Source organism: Leuciscus leuciscus (assembly GCF_965113295.1).
Source record: "Leuciscus leuciscus genome assembly, chromosome: 14".
NCBI lineage: Eukaryota > Metazoa > Chordata > Actinopteri > Cypriniformes > Leuciscidae > Leuciscus > Leuciscus leuciscus.
In genome coordinates this window covers 21,233,155-21,257,680 of record NC_138738.1, presented here as the reverse complement: position 1 = coordinate 21,257,680, position 24,526 = coordinate 21,233,155, and the positions used below count along the sequence as shown (strand labels likewise).

At 38.3% G+C, this 24,526-nt stretch overlaps 2 protein-coding genes across 4 annotated transcripts in view; one reads left to right on the top strand and one right to left on the bottom strand.

Moving 5' to 3' along the window:
- ntn1a (netrin 1a) overlaps nucleotides 1-15,268 on the bottom strand; it is a 71,005-nt gene extending 55,737 nt beyond the window's left edge. Inside the window, exon 1 of one of the 2 annotated variants that reach the window (XM_082136853.1) lies at nucleotides 13,714-15,268. In XM_082136853.1, coding sequence (XP_081992979.1) covers nucleotides 13,714-14,731 — 1,018 coding nt within the window. In that variant the 5' untranslated portion in view covers nucleotides 14,732-15,268. The remainder of the gene's footprint in view (nucleotides 1-13,713) is intronic. The other variant, XM_082136852.1, reaches the window with a different exon arrangement.
- Nucleotides 15,269-18,550: 3,282 nt separating this feature from the next.
- Nucleotides 18,551-24,526, top strand: part of pik3r5 (phosphoinositide-3-kinase, regulatory subunit 5) — a 31,317-nt gene continuing 25,341 nt past the window's right edge. The window contains exon 1 of one of the 2 annotated variants that reach the window (XM_082136768.1): nucleotides 18,551-18,775. The gene's annotated coding sequence lies outside the window, so the exon portion shown is untranslated. The remainder of the gene's footprint in view (nucleotides 18,776-24,526) is intronic. The other variant, XM_082136770.1, reaches the window with a different exon arrangement.

The following is a 24,526-nucleotide window of genomic DNA, read 5'->3' as shown; positions in this document are numbered from 1 at the left end:
TCTCATTCCTGTTCTCTTTTCTATTATGCTTTATGTTTTGTTTTTAAAGTTGATTAAGAGATCCCAATGCTGAATGAGTAAAATAACAATGGTTCTAGTTTCACGTTACATTATCACGATTTCCACAAAACATTTATGCAGCACAACTGTTTTCAACATTGATGATAAAGTGTCGCATTGGTTCTGGCAGGTCACGTCAGTTAAGCTCGCATCAGCTGACTCTCGGCTAATCTACGTCTACCTATAGGTATACAACGCCTATCACAGCATTCCTATAAGGCCCATTCAGTGTTATTAGCAGCTTTATCACGTTGCTCAGGAGCTAATTACCCTCCTCCATCCCCAGCTCCTCCTCTTGTCCTGTCAGGACTTGGCTTTCTGATATTCCTCTTCGAATCAGAATAATGTTTCTTGAATTATGTTAAATTATTAAACATTAAATTATTGAGCATTAATGATATCTGCTATATATTTTTGTTGGTTCTTTTCTGTTTACCCTAAGGTAGGTTATTCCTGCTCTCCCTGCTCTTATCTATTCTAGGCTGCATTGATGCGCAGGGAGTTCTCGCCCAGAAGAGAACCATACCGCCAATCCAAACTGTTCACTAATTGTCAATCATCTTTGACGATAGTGGTCCTGGCAGAAATAAAAAAAAAATGACTTGAGCATCATATTAGAATGATTTCTGAAGGACCATTTGACACTGAAGGCTGGAGTAATGTCTGCTGAAAATATTTTTTCTAAATCCTGTATTTGCTAATACAGGAATAAATTACATTTGAAAATATATTAAAATAGACAACAATTACAGCCCCAAAACGTTTTAATAGTTGCGTATATATTTTCAGGCTATTAAAATTGCATTTGTCAAACAGAACATGAGCAGATGAACCAGGCACATTCTCTTTGCTAAATTTACGGCACACACAAGAATTTGGTTTTAGACATAGAGGTACAGATGTTTGTCATAAGCTCGTCACTCTGACTCTATTCAACTGTTTCATCCCTGACTGTAATCTTAGCAGTACATTCTCCTGGCAGACTAAATGGAAAATATCCGGCTGATGTTTATTCTGGCAGAGTGTGGTGACAGAGCTGAGGAACTCTTTCTTGTGTGTACATGTTACCTGTGAGAAACTGTCATTGATTTTGTTCTACTGAGTGACAGTTCTATTGTGACAGAGTGTGAAGTATATATATATATATGATGTAAAACAAACTAAATAAGTAAAAAATAATTACTTTAAAAAACAACTGCCAGTAAATGTGTAATAAAATAATTCACAATAACGATGAAACAAAATGTTGCGCTCTCCATCTGTAAAAAGTAAAACTAAGAATTGCTTTGTGCCAAACAGAACAATTTCTCAATTGCTCACAATCATTTGTCTCACTGAATCTTCATAACATCCCTCATTTATTCCTGTGCTTTGCCAAACCACAGCTGAGAGAGGCTGACACAAGCTTTCACTATGGAATAAAAGGCTCAATTAATTCATTTAGTTGTTTCTTCGCCTCGAGGGCCAGACATCAATAGGCGAGCAGACAATCCTCTTCTGTGCCTTCTATAAACAATGCCGGCTGGCGCTGACAGAGGAAACAGGTATCAACAAGGGTGAGTCTGAACAGCACTGCGGCACTGTGATTTAAGAGAGGTGTTAATGCCATCAAGAGTGAAGTCAACTGTGTCTTACCCTAAAGGCTCACGCAGAAACAGCCAATAAATTACACAATTGTATGATATATGAGAGAGCTATCCTTCTAGTGCTAAAATTCACAGCCAATGAGCAGGTCTGTGAACTTGTAAAAATAAGCTAGAAATGAATAAGACACACCTAAGACAAAGACATGCAATGGTTGCAATTATGTTATTGAATGAATACTGTAAAAAGGTGGTGAAGTTGGGAAGTGGCCTATAGCGGTTAGGACATATTTCCCACAAGTTTGATGCTCAAGCAGGCACTGCAAGGTATATTGTCCATCCTATTCTCATCTCCTCACCTAAAAATATAAATCTGGCAAAAAGACCAAAAATAATATTCAAAAATGTCTTTGTTGAGGTTACCAATACTCAAATTTTACTAAAGTCACCACGAAATGACAATTCTTATTTTTTATGGAATATTGCAGTATTTATTATATATGACTTATTCATGCACATCAATATATTTTCAAAATTAATGTACCCTCATAAGCTTGCATTTTGTTTTGGGGATCTACTACAATATATTTTCATGCTTGAATGCTCAAATACACATAATTTTTTTAATACATTTTTAAAAATATATTTTACATTACTCCATTATTCCAGCGCCTCTCTTTCCAGTCTGTCTGTAACAGTCTGATCAATCTCTGTGAAGCCCCTCTGGACCAGTGTGTTGTGATTGGTCAACTGCTTCAAGCTTGTTTAATGATATGTCAAAGCCTTTACCACAACCGCAAATTTCAACACACTACTAACGCAACTCAACCAGACCTCACCCCTTTTTTGTGTATGTGTTGGGTGGAAATTATTTAAATGAGGGATATTGTGAACATGATGACACAGCGACGTAGCATAGTACGTCACTGAAACCATAAATAGACATCATACCAGCATGTCGCCAGATTTTAATTGTCTGAAGATGACGCTCAGCCATGACAGAGGTGTGGTAGCCTGACGTGCCGTCTTTCAGGGAACTGGGTTAAATACGTTACCTGAGATATTCCCTTTTGGAACTCAACATTGCATTGAGGCTACGGGAACTGCGTTGAGCTTGACAATATGGGAACTTAATACCAACTTCGCCACGCCACTGTTGAATCCGTGTCCAGACTATAAAACCTGATGAATGTGTGTGGAGAGGACCATCCTGCCACAGCACAAATATCTTGCAAGGGTGCACACCTAGCGAGAGCTTTGGAAGACGCTCCTAGTGGAGTGAGCCCAAATCCCTAGAGGTAAAGCCACTCCTCGCGCCTCATAGGAAAGGGAGATCGCGTCAGTGATCCAATGTGAGATACCGAGGTGTTGTCTGTGCGGACCAACACATGATAACCCCTCAGGTGTGGGAGGAAGTGTTTCAGAAATATTATTCTCATTTCTAGGCAATTTATGGGCCAATGAAGATGAAGGTTCCCCCAAAGCCCACTGGCTCTTGATGAAAACACGCCCCTGAGAGCCTGGCTTTTGTTTAGGAACCATGGCTCCTTCCAAAATCTTTCCACGTAGCCCATGGCGCATGATCCTTACGACCCTGGATGGATGGTTCAGAGGATGGAATCCACTGCTCTTGACCCAGAACTGGCATGGTCTTATGTGCAGTAGGCCTAGTGGAATGATGTTGGCCGCTGCTGTCATGAGACCTAACAGCATCTACGTTTGTAAGACTGAGAGTTCCTGACCTAGCTCTATATCTTACACTTAGGATCGATTCTACACATGCAAGAGAAAGATGTGCCTGCATCGTGGTTGAATCACAAACCACCACAAGAAAAGTGGTTCTTCATGTGGGTGAGCACAACCTTCTTCATGTGGGTGAGCACAACATCTTAATGTTGTGCCGCCAACTCTTCTGAGCCAGTATCAGCCAATTGTCAATGTAGTTCAGTTCTCGGATGCCGTGGAGTCGCGAAGGAGCCAGAGCAGCATCCATGCACTTGGTTAATTTGTGTGGGGATAGAACTAGGCAAAAGGGAAGAACTCAATATTGGTATGCTATGCAGTAGCTGCCAAGCTTGAAAAAGTCTAACAGAGGGACCATTTTTTCGATAGCACTGACCTGAATAAGCAAACTGGCAGGGACTGACCAGGAAAACCAAATGGGAAAATCGCTTTTGAGCGAAGATGGGGCGACTAACCTGTTGGGTGCCTCTACCCAACGCTAGTGGTGGGGTAAGCGGAAACGCCTGCCTCTACCCAACGAATCACTGCTAGTGGTGGGGTAAGCGGAAACGCCTGCCGTGGGCCCAGAGGAGGGTCAGGCACACAATGTTGTGGTGTGCATGGATCTCCCTCTGGTAGAGATGCCCTCAGGGCCAGGGCCCATGATGGTCAGGACATTTAGTTTGCCATCATGGAGGAGATAACAGATCTGAGATCCTGTATTTCCTGAGACAGTGGAGCCTGGGCGCTTTACCCGGTCCCCATATATTTGTGGGGGGAAGACAGGCTGCATATTGGCCTTCTGCTCTTCTCTCCTATCACCGGGCCCTGGCCTGGAGCAGCTGTGAATGGTGCCAGCTCCTGGATACTGCGAAGGAATAATTATCTGAACACCGCAGACTGTTTCTTGGCCTCCGGGTATCTGTCAACAATAGTATTGACAGTGTTGACAAGGCAGAAGGTGAGATCTGGGCACCCAGAAGCAAAGTCTTATCTCTTTCCTTGATCCCTATGAGGTTGAGCCATAGGTGCCTCCCTGTAACCACCATTGTAATCACAGCCATTAAGTGGCTGATAGCGCAGACCGTCTGCCTCGGCACCGCCCCAAACCAGAGCTCTCGCATACGAACACCGTAGAGTATGTTGAGGTGGCCTGCGTATGCACTCATGCAGTACGGATTCCTCTAAGACCTAGACTCCACGGTGTGAAGGTCAGGGAGGAACAAAGATGGTGGTGTGGAGGTTGCTCTTGACTAGATGTAAGGTAGCGGTCATCAAGTTCGCCTTGTGACCTGTCTCTTTTCATCAGGCCACTCCAATTTCAACTTGGCCACAGCGAGAGTAACAACCTTGAGTAGCTCCTCGCCTGTCTGTCTGCATCCAACTTCTCAGTTCCTTATTCTCGTCGAAATCCTCAAGAAATCGTAGCGCGAGCTTCAAGATCCAGAATGGGGTCCGCAGAGTCTGTGGACAGGGTGAGAAAAAGGGCTCGATCGCCTGTCTTATGCTCCTTGTCTGCCAACTCTACCTGTGAGCCCTATGACTGAAGTCACCGAAGTCGCCGAGGTGCCTCGGCTGCCATGGGACACGAGTCACGGGGTGCAGAGGCTTGGCTCTCTTCTTTTTCAAAGAGAGCAGGACCGGAGCTTGGGGTGATAGAACTTGTCAAAATGATCACACATCTCCTGTACTTTTTTCCTGACATGGTGGAATCTAACTCCTACCTTTGTCAAACACATACACAAGGCAGCAAACACACACTCAAACACGCGGCTTCTGAAGACAAACAAGCTGGCAACATGCTTACATGGCATCTATTTATGGTGTCATGGACGTACTAGGCTATGTCGCTGTGTTGTGCTTCAGACACGGCTCACCGAAGCATTCCCACAGCGTTAAGCCATGACGCGTGTTGTGTCAAGGCGGCCGCACACCGGACGCGCAGCTCAGCGCCGCGCCGCGCCACGTCTAGGACAACTGTCACCTGAAAATCCGATAACATCAGCAATTTTCTGATTTCTGTAAATAAATATAAAACTAAATGTATATTGCAGCACAGGGTGAGGTCCGTATATACATTAACTACGATTTGAGACACACACCTGTAAATTTAATATAAAACTATGTAAATGGCGCTCTGTGGCGCGGCAGGATTTTGAACACGGTCCTGAGCCGCCGCGGACAGACGCCGAAAGGCGCCGCCGGTGTGTGTACTCTCATAGAGAATAGTGTGTTCGAATTTAAAAGACGTGGCTCTGCGCGGCGCGCCGCCGAGCTGCGCGTCCAGTGTGCGACCCACTTTACACTGGAAAGGAAACAGTACTTACTGATATAGAGAATAACTCCCTTTTTGTGCTTTGTAACTTTGCAGACCTTTTTCATTCCCAAACAGCAATATTACGAACTAAAGATGTAAATGTAAAAAAAAAAAAAAAACACAATACAAACTTTAATCAAAATAACTTCCCCTTCTCTTGCAACAATATCTCTCTTCTTCTCTTCTCTGCTGACGTGTTTACTGGCGCAAGGGTTACTCATATGAGATCACAGCAGATGCAAACCACAATGATCCAATGATCCAATCAAATCCCGCACAACATTTTTTCTTGTTTGAGAAGCTGTTTCATTCCTCACAATAGGGAAGAAAAGACTATTGCAACTTCTGCTTCATGCAGACTTTAATTATTATATATATTTTTTAATAATTTTAATGAATAAAAATTTAATAATTGTAATAATTATAAATGTAATAATTATATATATATATATATATATATATATATATATATACAGTATATTACTTTTATTAAACAATCCGAGTTGGTATCATTTACTCTGTGTGAACACTATCAGACTTCTAGACAGGAGACACTATGTTTGTGTTGTGAGAGTCAGCCAATTTATCCTCAGCTGGTTCCCGTCAGTGATGTGGAGACTGCTTTATTTCTGTATCACACTAACAATGCAGACAATGAAGGATGACATTCCCCATGTTCCTAAGAAACAACTTTGAATCTGTGAAGTGATAACATGAACCTGCCTGAAATTATAAAATGTAGTCATAATAAGTCATGATAAGTTGTAGAGTGTGTAGGAGAAGAAGTTTGGAGGAGAAGCAACCCAGCTTCCACCAAAACACTCAAAAGAACTCGTCTTCATCTTGAAACTTTCACATTCTCCTTCTTTCAGAAACAAGCTCAAAATTTCCTCTTCATGGGCTTGTAATGGGAATCTGTGTTCCATTATGTATCAGACAAGTAATATCAAACAAAAGCCTCAAAAATGAATGTTTTGCCTTAGGGAGGCAGAGAAAATCCACTGAGATGCCAATATAAAGTCTTAACCATGCCGTTTTGTCTTGTATATGAGTGTGTTCTATGCAGTGATAATTTTAAAAATGTTGTCCCTTTTCATGCCATATGTTTGTGGGATTAAGCAGTGGCAATATTGTTCCACACACAGCAAACAAAAGAAAAAACTCAGTTGTTTGGTTCATGATTCTGAATCTGAATCTCTGAATGACCTTGATTTTATTTACTTTTTAAAATTGTGCAAAATACTGTCACATTTTGGTATCAGTTTTGTGTTATAAATGTCTTTTCTGACTAACTGTAAGGCTTATGTATGATTCCCCAATCTTTGAATCTCAGAAATACAAACCAAGCTGTGTTAAAAATATGGCCATTCCATTGCAGATTCCAATTAATACTATAAGGTTATTCAACATAGATACAATTGGATATTAAAACGTGAAGTGAACAATATATTTTTAAAAGTCATAAACATAACATGATTAAATCAAATATCTTAGGCAAAATATCACTGCATGTAAAAAAAAAAGTGTGTCGGATCACTGCTGATCTTATGTTCATAATTAAACAATCAACAAATTCCAACTGAACTCCATCAATAACAGCAATAGAAATAACAACACATCAGATATAATGCTCCTCAGAGTTGGAATTGAGTCATGAAAAAAAATACTTTAAATGCCAGCTTAGCAGGCTTTCAGCTCTTGAAACAATTCTCTGTTCATGAGCCATGGTTCTGCCTGAGATACAGTACTTCTATCCTGTTGATATACACTTTCATACATTGGCCTGCAGCTGTCAATGTGTCCTTGTATTACAAGCCATGATCATTGTATTTAAAAAAAAAAAAAAATTAAGTGCTCCAACCACAGATGTACTTGTGGTAAGATGGGAAGACAGAAATTTGGACATTGTTAAACATTGTCAAACTGATGAATAAATTGTTTTGACTCCCATTTATAATCAGCCATGGTGTCCAGTTCCCTCAAAACTTGACAATTACCAGCAATCTAAAGCTAAATCCTAGAAAATGACATCAGATATACTTAATAGTATTCTCTCACAAACTGGGCACAATAATGCTCCATCACTTATGAGCATCCAAATGGCATTGCCCTTGAATTCACTCTAATTTGAAATTAAAACTATCCACTAGTACAAAGAGAAGCAGCATTATCATATTTTTACACATACCATCCTGTGTGCGCGTGATATGTGTGCTAACCCTTATGTTTCCGAGCCTGTGTGTGTGCGTGTGGTGGCGTCTAGGTAAACGAGATGCAGATGGCTGGTTTGGGCCTTGTGCGCTGCAGCCTGGCAGGCATCAGGTTGAGTTTGCTGCAGAGTGTTCGGCTCTAGAGCCAGGCTCTCTTCTGGAAATATACTCACCCCCCTACAGCAGAGCCTCAGCGTGGGCTTTCCGCCAGCACTGATCTCGCCAGGAGGTCTGGGCCTTCTCAAAAACACACAGCCTGCCTGCCCCACAGCAAGTTCAATGCACCCTTATATCTCTGGTTCTCCTGAAGAGGCTGGGCTTGAGCATCATAGTCTTGACTCCAAATTCTCAACAAAAAAAACATTGTTTTTGATCACCGTTCCTGTCAAAAAAGCTGGCAGCCGGTGTGGAGTAACATGAAAGAGCTAATGAGCTTTCTCACTTGCTAGTGGAAAACATTCATGTTCATTGTTACAATCACAAACAGGTGGTTCAGAACTTCTAGGTGTTTGCTGTATTTGTCTGATGCATTTGCAGTGGATGAATACACTTTTCAAAATTCCTCCACAAGAACAAGCTGGACACCAGTAAACACTGATAAGTGTTCTGGGAAATGCGGTCACTGGTTAGAGAAATGAACTGCTACACGTCTATGATGGTAATTCATCCCCTTTGAACAGTAGTGAGGTACAATAGTGATGCAGCAGAGCAAAGTGCAAAAGTTCTGTCAGGTTTCTCATCTCACATCTCACCCTATTTTGCTTGATAGGTGGGACTATTTGATCCATCGGCAGCTTTGAAGATTAGAGATGTTGATTTATAAAAGTCATGTGGCAGCTAAAACATTAACTAGAGCCTTTTACTTTTACTGGCATAGACAAAAACACAAAGACAAAGATTACTGATGGCTGATTGTCTAAGAAATCTGACAAACATTTAACACCCTGCTGTATTACTGAACTAAAGGAATTATATATTTAAATACATTTTTTAAAAGTTGTTTATTAAATACAAGCTTTCATTTTAGCTTTTTGTTAAAAGAAAGTTTCACCCAAAAAAATTAAATTGTGTCATTATTTACATTACATTTGTCATTTCAAATTGACAGTTTTGTCCATACAATGAAAGTCAATGGGGTCCAAAACTTTCAAGCGCCTTACAGCTTCAGCGATTTAAACCAAGTCTGAGTCCAAACCAAATATGTTGATGTGTCATTAACAATAAACATCAACGGAACTTGCATGTCACCTGACTTATCATAATAGTACAACGACCAATGAGGTTTGATGCTATTGAAATGTTGCCATATTTGATATGGGCATACATGAGTTGATCAATGATTTGATTTGACTTGAGAATAAATCACTACTTAGTTTACCCCAAAATTCTTACATCATTTACTCACCCTCATGTCGTTCCAAACCCGATTTTCGTTCATTTTCAAAACACGTTTGAGCTTCCATTTACCATATTCAATGTGTTCTATGTGTGTCAGTCAATTTTTCTATGTTAAATGCAGAGTTAAATGAAGTCTATTCATCATATAAAGCCATCATGTCTCTTCAGAGGACTTGGATTAAACTGCTCAATACATATGGATTTGGTTTACAATCTCTTTATGAACTTTTTGAAGCATCAAAGTTTTGGTGGAATGGACATTCAATGGAGGAACCGAAATCTCTTACATTCATTAAATATGTTTCATTTGTGTTTTGAAGAAGAAGACAAGCATTACGGGTTTGGAATGACATGAGGGTGAGTAAATGATGACGGAATTTTCATTTTTGCGTGAACTAACCCTTTATATTTCTGGCTTTTCAACATACAAAGTGTATTAAACAAATGGGTTGCTTTTATGCTACCTTTATGTCCATTTTGGAACTTAAAACTTTTGGACCCCGTTGACTTTGAAAACACTAATTGTATGGACAAAAGCAACTGAAACATTCTTCAAATATCTTCTTTTGTTTTCCGCAGAAGAAAGAAATCATACAAGTTTGAAACAACATGAGGATGAGTAAATGATGACAGAATTTAACTTTTTGAGTGAACTATTCCTTTACATTTGAGAAGACCAAATTGAGAGTACTTTGTTTCCACTAAAACGTGAATAAAATGTCTTTGGAGATTAGCCTGATGGGTCCATCTAATTCATGCCTTCAACACATCAACCTGCACTGCCAGTCAAGAATTTCAGAATCAGGCCCAAGAGAGCTTTAAACCACTTCCAAGTGTGTAGTTAATGTTAAAGGAGATCATGTGGTAACTATGTGAGAGAAATCTGTTCAAACTGGCAGAGTCATGTTGTGGTTTGGCATGTGGGAGAGATGCTAGGGAGTTAAACTTAACTTTGTGACAGAGAAACAAGCACATGCGGGAAATACAAGAGAAACGATTTGTATCCTGACAGCGATATGCTTTACTTCCAACAATAGAGGACAGAGAAACATCCCTCATTCGTCTAAAACCAGTCTGAGATAAAACACGAACTCTTGTCATCAAGATTTGATTGATTTTACAACATTAACACTGTTATTTTCCCGTTTACTGTGAAGCTGCTTTGAAACAATCTGTATAGTGTAAAGACTATATACATAAATATGACTTGATTTGAAAATGATTTGTATGTAATATAATAATAATTTGAATGATTTTTTCCCAAGCATGGAGTGGCATTCCTATTTCACAGAATGGCCGCCTTCTCTTTATTTTGTATTCTTGACAGGCTTCAGACTATGGCTCAATGCATTAAGGAATTATGCTTCTCAATGGCATTAGCTGATCAATACCCTAAGGCCACATTAACGGGGCACTCAGGGGGTTATACGGCTCCTTTTCCAATCAGTTAAGTGCAGTTTAAGTGAAACCTAGGTCTCTTTGCAGTCCTAGTTATTGATCGCAATCTATTAAACACTCTCTCTCAACACTATTTCTTGTCCTATGTTTCACTCACTTTAAAACCTCCCTCATGTTCTCAAATCATTCTATCCGGTCTCTATATTCTTATGATATTTAGCAAATGGAATTCATAGTATCCCGGTTCAACTCGAGCTCCTTTCCTTTCAGTAAGGGTTCAATCTAGTTCATGAACATATTAGGACCAACAAAGAGAGTTACACTGAAATAATTCCCAGAATGCTGGAATGTTTCTCCTACATACAGTAGTGATGAAAGAGGACCAAACCCTCAGTCAGATCATTTACAACATACGTTCCATATTTAGGCTTGGGTTATGAATGAGAGGTTGCCATAGTGTTTCTATCGGTGTTTGATTGCATTTTGCCCTCACTCGCACACAAAGGTTTTCCCTTGGGCTCTGCCCTCGCTCAGAGGTGTCACACTGCTCTTTCTTCTCCTGTTTAAGCTCTGTTTGCTTTAACGTTGCCCACCCCTTCACTCCTCTCTTTTCACTTCTTCACTCCTTTTCATTCTCTTGCACTCTCTTTTCATTTCGGCACTGGATCTGATGGCACTGCGCTCAGGAAAAACACAGCCGAGGAATGTTCGGCAAAAGCGTCGGCTCGCTGACAGCAAGATGGATGCTGTGAGTGACGATCTTTTGTGCCCCATGCAAGACACACTCATGAAGGCCCGGTAAAAATAAAGTGTCAAGGATACAGGGGAGCAATCATGTCTCCTGTGTGACAGTGGCATCTAAACTGGTTTGTTTACAGTTCTAGTGCATAGATACATATAGGGCTTTCTTAGAGAAAGGAGAATAAGAACAAGCTCTTCTCTTAAAATTCAAAACAGTCACTGAAAAATTCATTTGGTTATGCAGGACCAGGCATTATTTGCATGTCGACTTGACAGAGCACCCTCAATCCATACAGACTGCTTAAGTCATTCTGATATTGAACTGAATTTTTAAGTTTTCACATTGACAGAAAATCAGCAATGAAAGCTATATCTGTTAAAGACACAGACTCATTAAATAGATGTAATGTTAAATAGTATTATTCTTCATCATGTTTTAAGATGCAGACAGTTTCATCCAAAGAGGTACAGCTTTTTTTCTTCCATAATATTCTATTTAACAGTATAGGCAAAGTGAAATCACTGACATACAAAAAGGGCATTGCCAGTATTAATCCTATTTTATTTGAAGGGATGTTTTAATCTACAGGTATTATGCATCTGCTGGACCCATATGCACTTTTAATAACCCAGAGAGTTATCTTATCTTTCAAGCTGCTGATAAAGAGACTGCTTTAAAGGAGCTTCAGCTTGGTATAGGCCGGCTTAAGAGTGGCCAGACAATTCAGGGCAAATTATGACTTTTAATTTAGTTTATAAATTATGTTATTCGTTTATTAAATTAAGCGTTATGGTTTAATTTCTTTATTTTTGTGGCCTTAGCAATAGGCTAAATATCCATATTCCCCATATAGTTTCTCATACAATGGTAATGTGTATTACAAATATCTGTGAATACAAAATATATTTTTTACAAATGCTTAATAAAATACCAGTAACAACACTCTGTACCCTTTAAGAAGGTTATAATATGTTCCATTTAGGTACTAATATGTATATTTTTGGTACCATTTAGATTGGCAATAATAATATGCACTCATTAGGTAAAAGGTGTAGCTTTTGCAAGGGTACCGTTCCAGTGATAGTTTTTGTACCTTTTTTTTAATTATTATTCCTGAGAGTGAATAATATTAATATGTAAATAAATATTTAGGAACCTAACCAGCGCTGCTGATATAACTCAATTCGATAGTTTGTAGCCTTTTATATATGTATTTTGTTTGTGATATAACTCGAAATAAAATCATTTAATTTAAGCCTAACATGAAAGTGATATTCTGGATATGTCTGAAAATGTATTTTAATGACAGTGATAAAAGTGAGTGCACGGGCCAAAACACGAGGCGGCTCATTGGCAGACTTTTATCACATTGCTCTTTAGACGACAAAATGCTGTTTGTTTTTAAGACACCTGTTCACCTTCTTCTTCTTTTTTTTACAAATAGATTTTTTTCCATTATGCGTGTTGATGCCGGATATACGATTTTTTTCTCCTAAACTAATAATAAACACTGGATATTATTTAAACATTATTATTATTTAAACTGTATTGAAATATCTTGTTTGTAATGCTTATATTACAAACATTAAAATGCATCTTAACAAGCTATAGCCTACTGGAAAACTGACAAACTTGTCTTTTTTCCTCCTAATTTTTTTTTAATATAGCCTAGGCTATATATTTCACGCATTATTTTATTTTCCGTACAGTGTAAGCGAACTTAAGTTTCCAAAATTCCCATTTGTTTTATTTTAGTATAAACTTTTATTTAATAGTAGCCTAAATAAAATAGACTGCAAAAGCAGACCTTATAATGAAGTTGAACATTCAGTCATTATTTTCCAACATTTATTCAAACCTCAAGATGTTAGATGCCGCGAGATTAATACAAATCGGCTATAAGATCATGATAGCCTGTAATAATTTATATTCGTTTAACTCAGGACTGACAACAGTATCTTCAAACCATTATTTCAAGTCTTGTAAAAAAAAAAATCGATTTTGATGATCTTTCTTCCTCAAAATCATCGCGCTTTCTCCATAAATCTGTCGCCTATATTGTTATAGCAACTGTAATGGTCCTGAAAGATCCATTCACTAGATGCGAAATGCTTGAAATTAAAAAGAAAACACCCGCACTTTTCACTCGGTAGTCATGGCTGGTTTCGAACTCATCTCAAACAAATTGTACGTGCGACGAAAGATCAACGATTTATCTTTGGCGATATGTTCTCGCCGAAGGCGCTTTCCAGAGATGACACAGAAATAAAGAGTTGGACCTACCGACACATTCGTTGGCTTCTCTGGCGGTTGCGCGCTGCCAAGGTCGGTCATAGTGAAACGGTTTGCATCTGTCACACTCTGGTCCGGCTGTATTGTGCTTGCACTCGCACACTAGGTTTCCATCCCGGTCTTTGACGCACCGTGACGCGTGTCCATTACACTTACATCTGCCTCCGACCTGCAGGTCTGACACGGCGTAAAAATAGGAATCTCTGGCCAGCTCCGAGTCATCCTCATTTTCGTCTCCGAAAGTGTGCAGTCGGCTGAAAGTAACCTTAATGTCAGTGGCAGTCACCCAGTCCTGAAGTACTGGTGAATTGTCAAAGTCGTGCGCGGAAGGTCGCCCGTCCAGGGTGCTGAACGCGATCAAGCCGCCAGAGAGTGGGTGCATGTCGGTGTGAGAATCTGTGCAGATAGCCTCTTGCTCGTTTTGCTTAGTGATCGTGGCTTTGCTGGGCTTGTTGAACATCTTTCTACACTGGGTCGAGTAATACTGGAAAGGCACCCAGGACTTGCCGTAGTCCATCGATTTAAAGATACCCATAGACTCTGGTCGGGGTGAGCAGAACTGCAAACTCACGTAGGTCACTTCGAATTTCTTGTTTAGGGATAATGTTAAAGTGACGTTTTGAGGATATTGGATGTAATTGTCCGACTGCCAGCAGGTGAGATTATGAGGATTGTTCAGGTCGGTTAGGTAAGCAGGTGGGTGATATTTCTTTGGGTCCGACGCCTCGCACGTGTGGCAGTTTCTGTGCCTTTCATCCCCTTTCTCAGTCACCACACAGTACCGACTCGGTGTTTTGCCGCAGGTGCTGGACGCGCGCACTTCCTTCCCGAACGCCGCGTTCACGAAATCGGGGATGCATCTTCTGGGGTGACCGTTCTCGTCGTAACAAGGATCCGGTGGGGAGGTCTGAGCGGCGAACATGCTCATGCCGTATCCGCCGACAGTCCCGTTGACCACACAGTAGAGAGTCACCAAAGTGACCAAAGCATCCGAGACCCTCAACATCATCACGCGCCTTCCTCAGTCTCTCTGAGCTGAAACACAGCCGTGTCCTAATGAGAAGATGCGTTCTCTGTTTGCAGATGTAACGGAGGGAAATCAGTTGACAATCTGAGCGAGATCAATCCACAGCCGCTATGACACCACGATCAAACCGGTGCCAAATAACAAACTAATGTGAATCTGAATCTGACTCCAACACATGGGCAAACTCCTGGATACCTGACCTAAACCACTGCGGAAAATCCGGCAATATTTAGCCTACACTTTCGCAATTAAAGAAAATCGCAGAGGAAATCTCCACACAGTTTCAATGTACCTCCGTCAAACAGTTCAGCAAAAGCAGAAAGTCACAAAGCAATCTGAGTTCGTTCTGGCTCTTTTTTTCCTGGAGTAATGGACTCGCGCTTTCACTTGTCTGGTTCTTGAATCTCTGTGCATGTAGAGGATATAAGAAGATCCCGTTAGTTTGAGCTCTAGTGAGATAGGAGACACTCACGTTGCCCCGTTCTCTCTCTCTCTCTCTCTCTCTCTCTCTCTCTCTCTCTCTCTCTCTCTCTCTCTCTCTCTCTCTCTCTCTCTGTGCTCTATGGAGACAGAGTCGGACGCGTCTTTTACGCAGAGCTTTGAGCTCATTCATCTACAGCAGTGACACTCGAGAGAACAACGACATCCACTGGTAGATTATCAATAAAACCAGAGCAGACGAGGAATAGAAATAAAGAGAATAGAAGTTTAATTTGTAATTTAGTTACAATAATAAATATTTAATGCTATTTGCTCTATAATTGTGGCGTATATTTAATTCATAAAAAAACTATAGGGCAGAGAAAGATAAACACAACGCTATTTTTGCATATATTTTTTCTGAGCCTCATTGTGCCATGCATTGGAAAATGAAATTTGGTTTTATTAATGAGTTTCATTTTCTGATAACAAAAATTTCCGGTTGGTGCCTTTTTATTTTATATAGCAGCCAAATTTAATGCATTTGAATGCTGTTCTGATTAACCAGTGCATGTTCGGATAATGCTCTTATTAAAAGCAAACCCCGACTTTAAACCTGGTAACTTATCCAGCTAATTTTGCACGAGGTCTTCACATTTGTAACACTTTTTAGATCAGGTTGATGAAATCCTTTCTCGCTCAATACACACACGCTTACCTGAAGGAGGACAGCCTGTGCCATAAAATGACCATAAAAGATTGCTTTTATTAAATACATTTTAATTATACAGACCAATACAACAAAATGTTTTTTGTTGCATTATTTAGCCTACTGGTCTATTTATGATTATTATGAATTTTTTTTTTTTTTTTTTTTTTTTTTAGCGATTACTTTTTATAAGCATATATTTGTGTGACATATTGGCTACCTTATCCAGTGTTTTTTTAAATATTGTCGCTATGGACCTATGCACATTTCCTCTATGCAAATGTTATATTTCTGAAAAGAAAATAATAGAATAGAATAGAATAGAAAAGATAAGATAAGATAAGATAAGATAAGATAAGATAAGATAAGATAAGATAAGATGTAGCTGCTACTCATCCTGAATGGAGACACATCCAATGAAAAGCACACGAGCGGTCTGCCGTTGCTATAGTAACCTCAACTCAACAGGATAGGCTATTCTATTCGCGAATGTGGTGCTATAACTCCGCGATATAACTTCGATAAATCGAAATAATGTTCTGAGTCCTCTACAATGTGTAGGCAATAGGTTATGCAAATACAATAGGCATACCCTCCTATTTTGTGCACTTTCTGGGTTTACTCAGATTATGACCTCTTAAAAATAAAGGTTCCGAAAAGGGGCTTTTCGCAATGATGCCATAGCATAGAAGAACCAATTTTGGTTCCCTAAAGTACCTTTCAGTGAAAAGTTCTGATACACACACACACACACACACACACACACACACACACACACACACACACACACATATATATATATATATATATATATATAGGCCTATATATATATATATATTTATTTATTTATTTTTTCATGAAGAACATTTAAAAAAATTTAAAGAACCCTTTTCCAGTATAAAGAACCTTTTGTGCAACAGAAGGTTCCATGGATGTTTAAGGTTCTTCATGGAACTACATTATAGGCTAAATAATCTTTATTTTTAAGAATGTGGAATAGAACTACTTTTAGGCTAGACGTAGGCCTAGTAGGCCCTACTCTTTGTTGGGTTAGATAGATCCCTCTGGGCCATTTTCTAGGCTAATTCTCACCCTGAGTGCAGTATAAAGAATTTATTATTTTAAATAAAAGTTGTCTCAATTGTAACAAGGGCACAAGTCAAATGCTCCAACTAGCGCGCCTCCAAGCATTTCAGGAATAACAATGTTCAGCTCTATATGATAAATGAAATCAAACGGTCATTCAAATTCACTGGTTATCTCTATTAGCGACGTCAGTCAGGCTTCGCCTGAATTTGGATGATTGATTCGAGATGGGAACTGAACAGGGCAGCGCTTCTCAAAAGCTGTTAACTATAACAATGCCATTTGGCGGCAATGGTTCAACGATATACTTAGGCTTATCGATGCTTTTTGGAAACGCAGGCCAGGCTGTTGGAACTAGAAGACGCATGAGCAAATATCATTGGTGTCAGAATACGTTTCAAGTCTGAAAATTCATATAGATTAGCCTATCCATGTGAATGTAAATAAAACCAGAGATCATATGATCAGAGTTATTTTAAAGTGATTTCTATTAAACAGCTGACTTAAACACTCCTTTAAGTCGTTTATACAAATAGGCCTTCATTTAAAACAAACGAATAGGCCTACAGACTTTTCCTATCAGGCTACGTAGCCTATAGGCTATTTCTGGCTTTCATTTGAGGAAGTTCAAGCTCAGAAAGCATATTCAACAGAATGGTTTACGGGTTTTTGATAATTTACAAATAAGTTGTGCCCAATACATTTTCCCGTTTTATTCATACAACGCCAATCCTCTGGAATCTACAAACACATGGCTACTTTCTATATTTATTGGTCTGCTAAGCGGTTGGACCACTAGATGGCAGTATTTCATTTTCCACTTAGCCAAGCTCACCCATTCCTAACCTATCTCCCATTAAACAAGTGTCACGTCACAGGCCTGCCTATCTTTTGCTATTGTTGATCTACCATTGCATATTCTAACTTAGAATTCTGAGCTTCCTGTCATGGTCCTTCTGATTGGAAGGGTTATCAGCTAAGTTCCTTCTTTAGAAAAACCACACAATATTCAATGAGTTCCACTACCTTACTGTTCAGCTGACTAATGTGTGTGCGCTGCGATTTTTGAGAAGGGAAGAGACAGAGAGTGACTGAGACATTCTTACTGTATAAAATGCAAATTTTGCCCTCGGGGGAAGTTAAGATGTGATCTTACTCTGAGTATAGAGGCTGAGTCGGCAGTTAGACTTAAGCACACTTAAAACACACCATGCCATTGTATGATTCAAATTATGTTATTCAGACAATAAAACTAGTAAAAAGTCATTAAGTTACCTTTTTAAAGTTACATTTTTAAAAAGAAAACTAATTATTTTGATATTGTGGGTAGGCCTATACTCTTATGTTTGAGAACACTTTAAACATATCTACATGGCAGTTTAAAATAATTTTTCAGTATTCTCAACAAAAGCTGTCATTTCTAAGATCAGCTTACCATTTATGTCAAATTGCCATCCATGGCATTAATAAAAACTAAGGCATCTGTCAAAGAACAAAAGCCGTGTGTGTAAGCTAAACCTCCTCCCACTCATGAACACATGTAGCCCATGTCTTCCTCTTTGAGTTCTTCTGCACCTTCTCTCTCTGAGTTCCTGTTTAGTGTCAGTAAAGCGCCACAGTCGTACTGAAGACTGCTCCTGTTGTTGCTGCCGTCGTTTCAGCGTCTATGTAGGCTGATGCTGAAGGATGTGGTTACATTTCCATCTCTTTTCATCTTAAGTGCTGGATTACGCTTCGAGGACGCCGGTTCCATCTCACCCCGCATGCTGATAAGAGGCAAAGAAATCATGGGAAGAGGCTAACAACTCCAGGTAAGTGATTCCTGTGGTGCATTCTCGTATCATGATGGTTAAATCTGAGCTCAATATAGCCTAGGAAAATAATCAAACTCAGGATAAGTTCAAGTCATTGAACATGACGGTGTGCAGGTGGATTTAAGCTTGCTCATGATTTGCTTTAGCCAGCATCAGAGGGGAAACAGTTTTTGCATGCTGTACCAGCTCAAATGTTTACAAGTGAAGACCCCCATTGATCCAAGACTCTTTAAATTGAGTTTTTTTAAGACAGAGGACACTCAGCTGAGGATGTCAGATGGAAACTTTACTATTCACTGATTCTGTGCAGTGAGGCATGCAGGACAACTTTTCTGAACCGTATTCTGTTGAATGATATTCATCTACCTGTATGCAACACAATAATGCACACCTATAATATAGGCATATGACAGCATTGCTGTCCGGTTATGTTACTTTACATGATTCTATTACTCAAACAATGCAGAATTTTAGCGCTTAAAGCAATCTTTTTCTGTCTTCCTCTGTGGTGCATGGTCAGATGTAAAAACAGCAGCTAAGTCTGAGATCTTATCATGTTCAAGCAACAGACTTACAGAAGTCGTTCTAGTTCTCACAGAAGATTCAGTAAGATTATTTGGGGGGTGTATGACATTGAATGACAACATTTGAAAATATTTGTATTCATACATACATATGTACAGTATATCGATTGGTTGTAAGATGTAGTCAGACCCACAAGTACAGCTGATGTTTGAGCTCTATAGATTCATGTGCTTTGGATTCTGTTAGAGACTGATGCACTGAAGAACTCATAGTATTTGATGCATTCATGTGATGCACTGACTGCACACATATTTTCAAAAAATGATGAAGGAAAAGCCTCTAAGTTCAAGGGTCTAATACATATGCAGCTGAAAAAAGGGATATTTACTTTACTCTTGAAATCATTTTACTTGCAAATTAGTTTTCTATTTAATACTGTCTATAATATTCAAATGATATATTTATTTTCATTGCTGCCATAGCACTCTGGAAGAAAGTTCATAGTCACTCTGCAAGAGCTGGCCTTTAGTGTTTTGGTTGACTATAGCTTTAAAGTAGCGAGATACTTCTCCTTTTCATGCATAAACGGCATCCGACAGAAACTCTAATAATACATATACAGAAGGATGTTTTTTTTAGGCAGTCATGTGCTTGTCCATCAGCAACTTAAGAGACAGGAATGTCAAAATATGTTACTGTGCAGATTAAACCACGGGAAGGCGGGTTTGGTTAATTTCAACTAACAGATAAATGGATTTAGCATATTTGTAAATGTTTCAGTACAGTACAACATAAATTACTACAATAAAATAAATAAATAAATAAATAGGCTAAGTAATTTCTTGTGACAAACATCCACTTGAATAAAATAACAGGTTCTCCACTTAATAACAGATCATTGGCCAAGCTTAAATTCCAGTTAAAGGGATAGTTCCCAAAAATGAAAATTCTGTCATCATTTACTCACCCTCAAGTTGTTCCAAACATGTATGAATTTCTGAACATAAAATACTATATTTTGAAGAATATACTATGGAAGTCAATGGGGTCCATCAACTGTTTGGTTACTGACATTCTTCAAAATATCTTCTTTTCTAAAGAAATTCATGCAGGTTTGGAACAACAATGATGACAGAACTTTCATCTTTGGGTTAACTGTCCCTTTAATCGAAATTCTGCTGGAGGGCCACAGATTGTGCAACTATGGAAATGAAACTGGATGAAAGTTTCAGTGGTGACGATCATCAGTGTGTGTGTCATTGCTTTTAAACACTGGTCAGCCTGTAAAATGTCACTGGACAAAAACATGTCTGTGCTCAGACTGTAGGAAAGTTATAGAGTAATGTATTAGTTCTATGTATTAGTGTGTATATCTATGTACACGCTAATACTATATAGTTTAGTATATAATAGATATACATAATATACATATATATACACATGTATACATATAGTATATAATAGAATATATGTATATCTAATGTATTAGTTCTAAAGCAGATTCCCAAAAGCCATATTCAGGCACAGCGATTATGCATTTTTTTTACATTACACTTGTCTCTGTTTAAATGGCTGCCATAATACATGTTTTTGTCAGCCAGCTCCTGAAGCTCCAGAATTCGTTAGGTTTGAGTCATAATTTGAAGTGAAAGTAACTCCTTTATAATCAGACATAGGCGTTGGTTATGTCTGACATGAAAGACATGCTAAAGTTGTTTTGTGTTAAACCTCTTCCTGTTTGTATATGACAGTAGGGTTCATATCTTTTCAATCAGTTTCATATTCCTCACTGTTTTTACCTGTGAACTCGCACACCTGGCATGGACAAAATGTGATTCTTTCCAAATATAGAATGTGCTTTATTTATTCTACATATTTATATTCCACTGGCACACTTATTTATCCACATTATGTACACTAATCAAATACTCAAGCTGCTTATGACTCAATCATATCGGTTATTCATGATAAAAGGAACCCAGAACACAGAAATTCTATCCAAACAGACTGGATACAGAACAATAATAGTGCATAAATTCAAAAATATGTACACTACAGTATTACATCTTTAGACGGGCACTTGTAAATTTCACAATATGGGGATTTCCATCATTTTACTTGGTAAAAAGAACATCCATAGGAATAAATACGTATTCAGATCTTTCTAAAGTTGTTTTTCATCATCTTTCTTTAATAAAAATAACATATAAAATATATATAATAAAAAAAAAGATATTAAACATCATATACAGTACACATTAGACATACAGTAGTGGCCAAAAGTGATGTCCAGCCTAGGAAAACTTCAAACTTTGGATGACATCCTGACATCCAAAAATGTGTTAAAGATTTTGTAAGCATATTGCATTTTTTTTTTTTTTTTTTTTTTTTTTTGTGATAACGCAATGAAACCTGCCAAATTGTGCTGACATAATTTTTGGTCAGGCTGTCATAAAAAATTATGAACACATGCAAAAACAAGAGAGAACCAGCAAAATTGTAATACCTGATTATGTTGTTGTCAATGTATTTTTTTTTTGGAGCTATTTTTGTTGTTGTTTTTTTTTCAGATTTTTTTTGTCATAGAAAAATAAAACCTGTAACTGTAGTGTACCCAATTTTTTCTCAAATAATTCTGTCAGATAAATACCTTTACATATTTATATTTTATGTGGGAAGAACAATATTATATATAGCCTATATATATATATATATATATCCTCGTCCTCGTATTTTGATGGTTTTATCAAACTTGTAGGGTCATTAAAAAAAAACACACAAAAAAAACAATGCCCATCACTTTTGCCCACTACTGTACACAAAATATATAAAAAAAATATTCAAATGGTTTCATATGCAAAGCAGCAAAAACTAAACAAAGTAGAACATTTTATTTCTAAGCAAAATTCTATTTTAATTGACAAATTTAGACTTTTTTTTTCTTGTTTTATACAGCACACTACCCCTCATTTCACTGTTCAATACAGCATGCTCTCAAACTGAGGTGAGTGTAAAGTTCCCACAGGTACCAATAGAGGCTAAAAAGGAAAGAATAGAGTTCCTCATTTCCGCCTAGACAGGAGCAAATCAGCATCCTGGTTCTGGTAAATATTGCTCTGTGATAGATCCCCTGCATCCTACTGTATCTGCTCAACCGGGCCACTGTGTCGGCGGCAGCATATAAAAAGGAAGCACTTACCATTGAATGTTGTCACCATTGTTCGACTGCTGTTATTTCCTAAAACGATCACGGCAGGGGGAGTTTGTCCTTATTGTTGTGGGAGGGAGGGATGTGGATGAGAAGACTCTAGGCTCACAGGAGAAGGCGCATTGGGGATATTGGTCCCCATCAATCAGAGACTCCACACAATGAGCGTCGACCCCCTCGCGGTGTGGGAGTCTATCACAGCGGCCGATCGCACCACAACAATGGAGCAACACCTGTTTCCTCGGCAAAGCTCGGGAGCAACCTTCCTGTACAGGGCTGTTGGAAATATGATCAGGAGAAGGAGCTAGCTGAGATGAACCTTCATGCTGGGTCACAGTGGGAACGTGAATCAGCTGAGATGAAGAGAGCATCTCATCAGATATGCTGTTAGGATTTGAGGTTATCTCCAGTGTGTTGTCCAGTGTTCGTACTGTCCCCGTTTCATAATGATCATCTGTTTAAAAGTCTCAAAAAGTTGTAGTGTATGGGGTATTGTGTTGTTTTGTTCACTCAAATAATGCTGGGTAAAATGGCTAAAACTGAATTTAATGCTTGTTTTTAGAATCAAAACATACACATTTTGAACACACCTTTGCTGACTCAGGATAATGTACTTCAAGCAAAGGCCCTGGTTGCATTTCACTCATTCTGTTCATAGTCTGCGCACCTCAAATGCCTCTTTGCTTCACATAGGAAGTTTGCTGGGATTGTGTTTGTGTTGCCCAGATGAAATCATCCTCTCACATAAGAGGATGTGAACACATCCTTTTACGTGTCAACAAGGTCACTTCCACATTTTCAGAGGTTGCAAAATGAACAAAGGGTTATAGGCATCTGACTGACTGATGGCTGCTGGTCACTTGTTTGCACCAGTTTGATCTTTTATTATGCCACTAATCAGAGCAATGATGTAAAAATGATCTAGAACAGTGCTTCTCAACCTGGGGGGCCCTCAGCAAACTAACAAAGGGACTGCATGATTATTAATATGATTATTAATTTATTAAATATTAAAACTAATCCCAAATAATATAATTAACACTTTACGATACGGTTTCATTTGTTAACATTATTTAATGTATTAACTAAACAAACTAACCGTCAGCAATACATCTGTCACTGTATTTGCTCATCTTTGTTAACGTTAGCTAATAAAAATCCATCTGTTCATTTATTGTTCATGTTACTTCACAGTGCATTAACTAATGTTAACAAACACAACTTTTGATTTGAATAATGAATTAGTAAATGCTGAAATTAACATTAACAAAGATTAATAAATGCTGTAGAAGTGCAGTTCATCATGTTAACTAATGTAGACAACATTAGTTAAACAACAAACCACTTTTAAACAACAAAATTTACGCAACAGTTTGCATAATTTTTTTTGAGTTATGACAACTTTGAGTAAATTTACATTCAACCAACAATCTACATTGAGTTAAAGGAACTTAATAATTTGTAGGTTAAACACAATTTTTTTAAGTTGATCACTCAAAAACATTAAGTCGCTCCACAACCAGAGTTGGAACCAATTAATCTTATCTATTTCAGTTCAACTTATTCACTTAACCTCTTTAACATGTATATTTAGTGAACAAGTAAGATATTACTTGTAACTGGCATGACTAGCGCAGTCATTGCTTACAGTCAATGTTTATCTTCATGTGTACTCTTCAGCACAATGGTAACCAAACTTCAACATTACAGAAAATCTGTTAAATGTCAAACATAACAGCATTAAACACCAACAGGTCTTCCCCTTCACTAAAAACAAATAAATTAACACTTAATTTCAAATGTAAAGCATGGGAACTAAAATTTCACTGCCTAATTTCAAAAGTCATCAAGACAATTTTATTGTTACTACAACCTAATAAAAATTAAAAATTTAATAAAAAAGCCAATTAACAAAGAAACTTGAGTTTAAATTACAGACGATATTAAATGCACACTTTGTAAGATTGTTGGATTAAATTTCCAAAAACCACTAGAACAATGTTATATATTTTGTT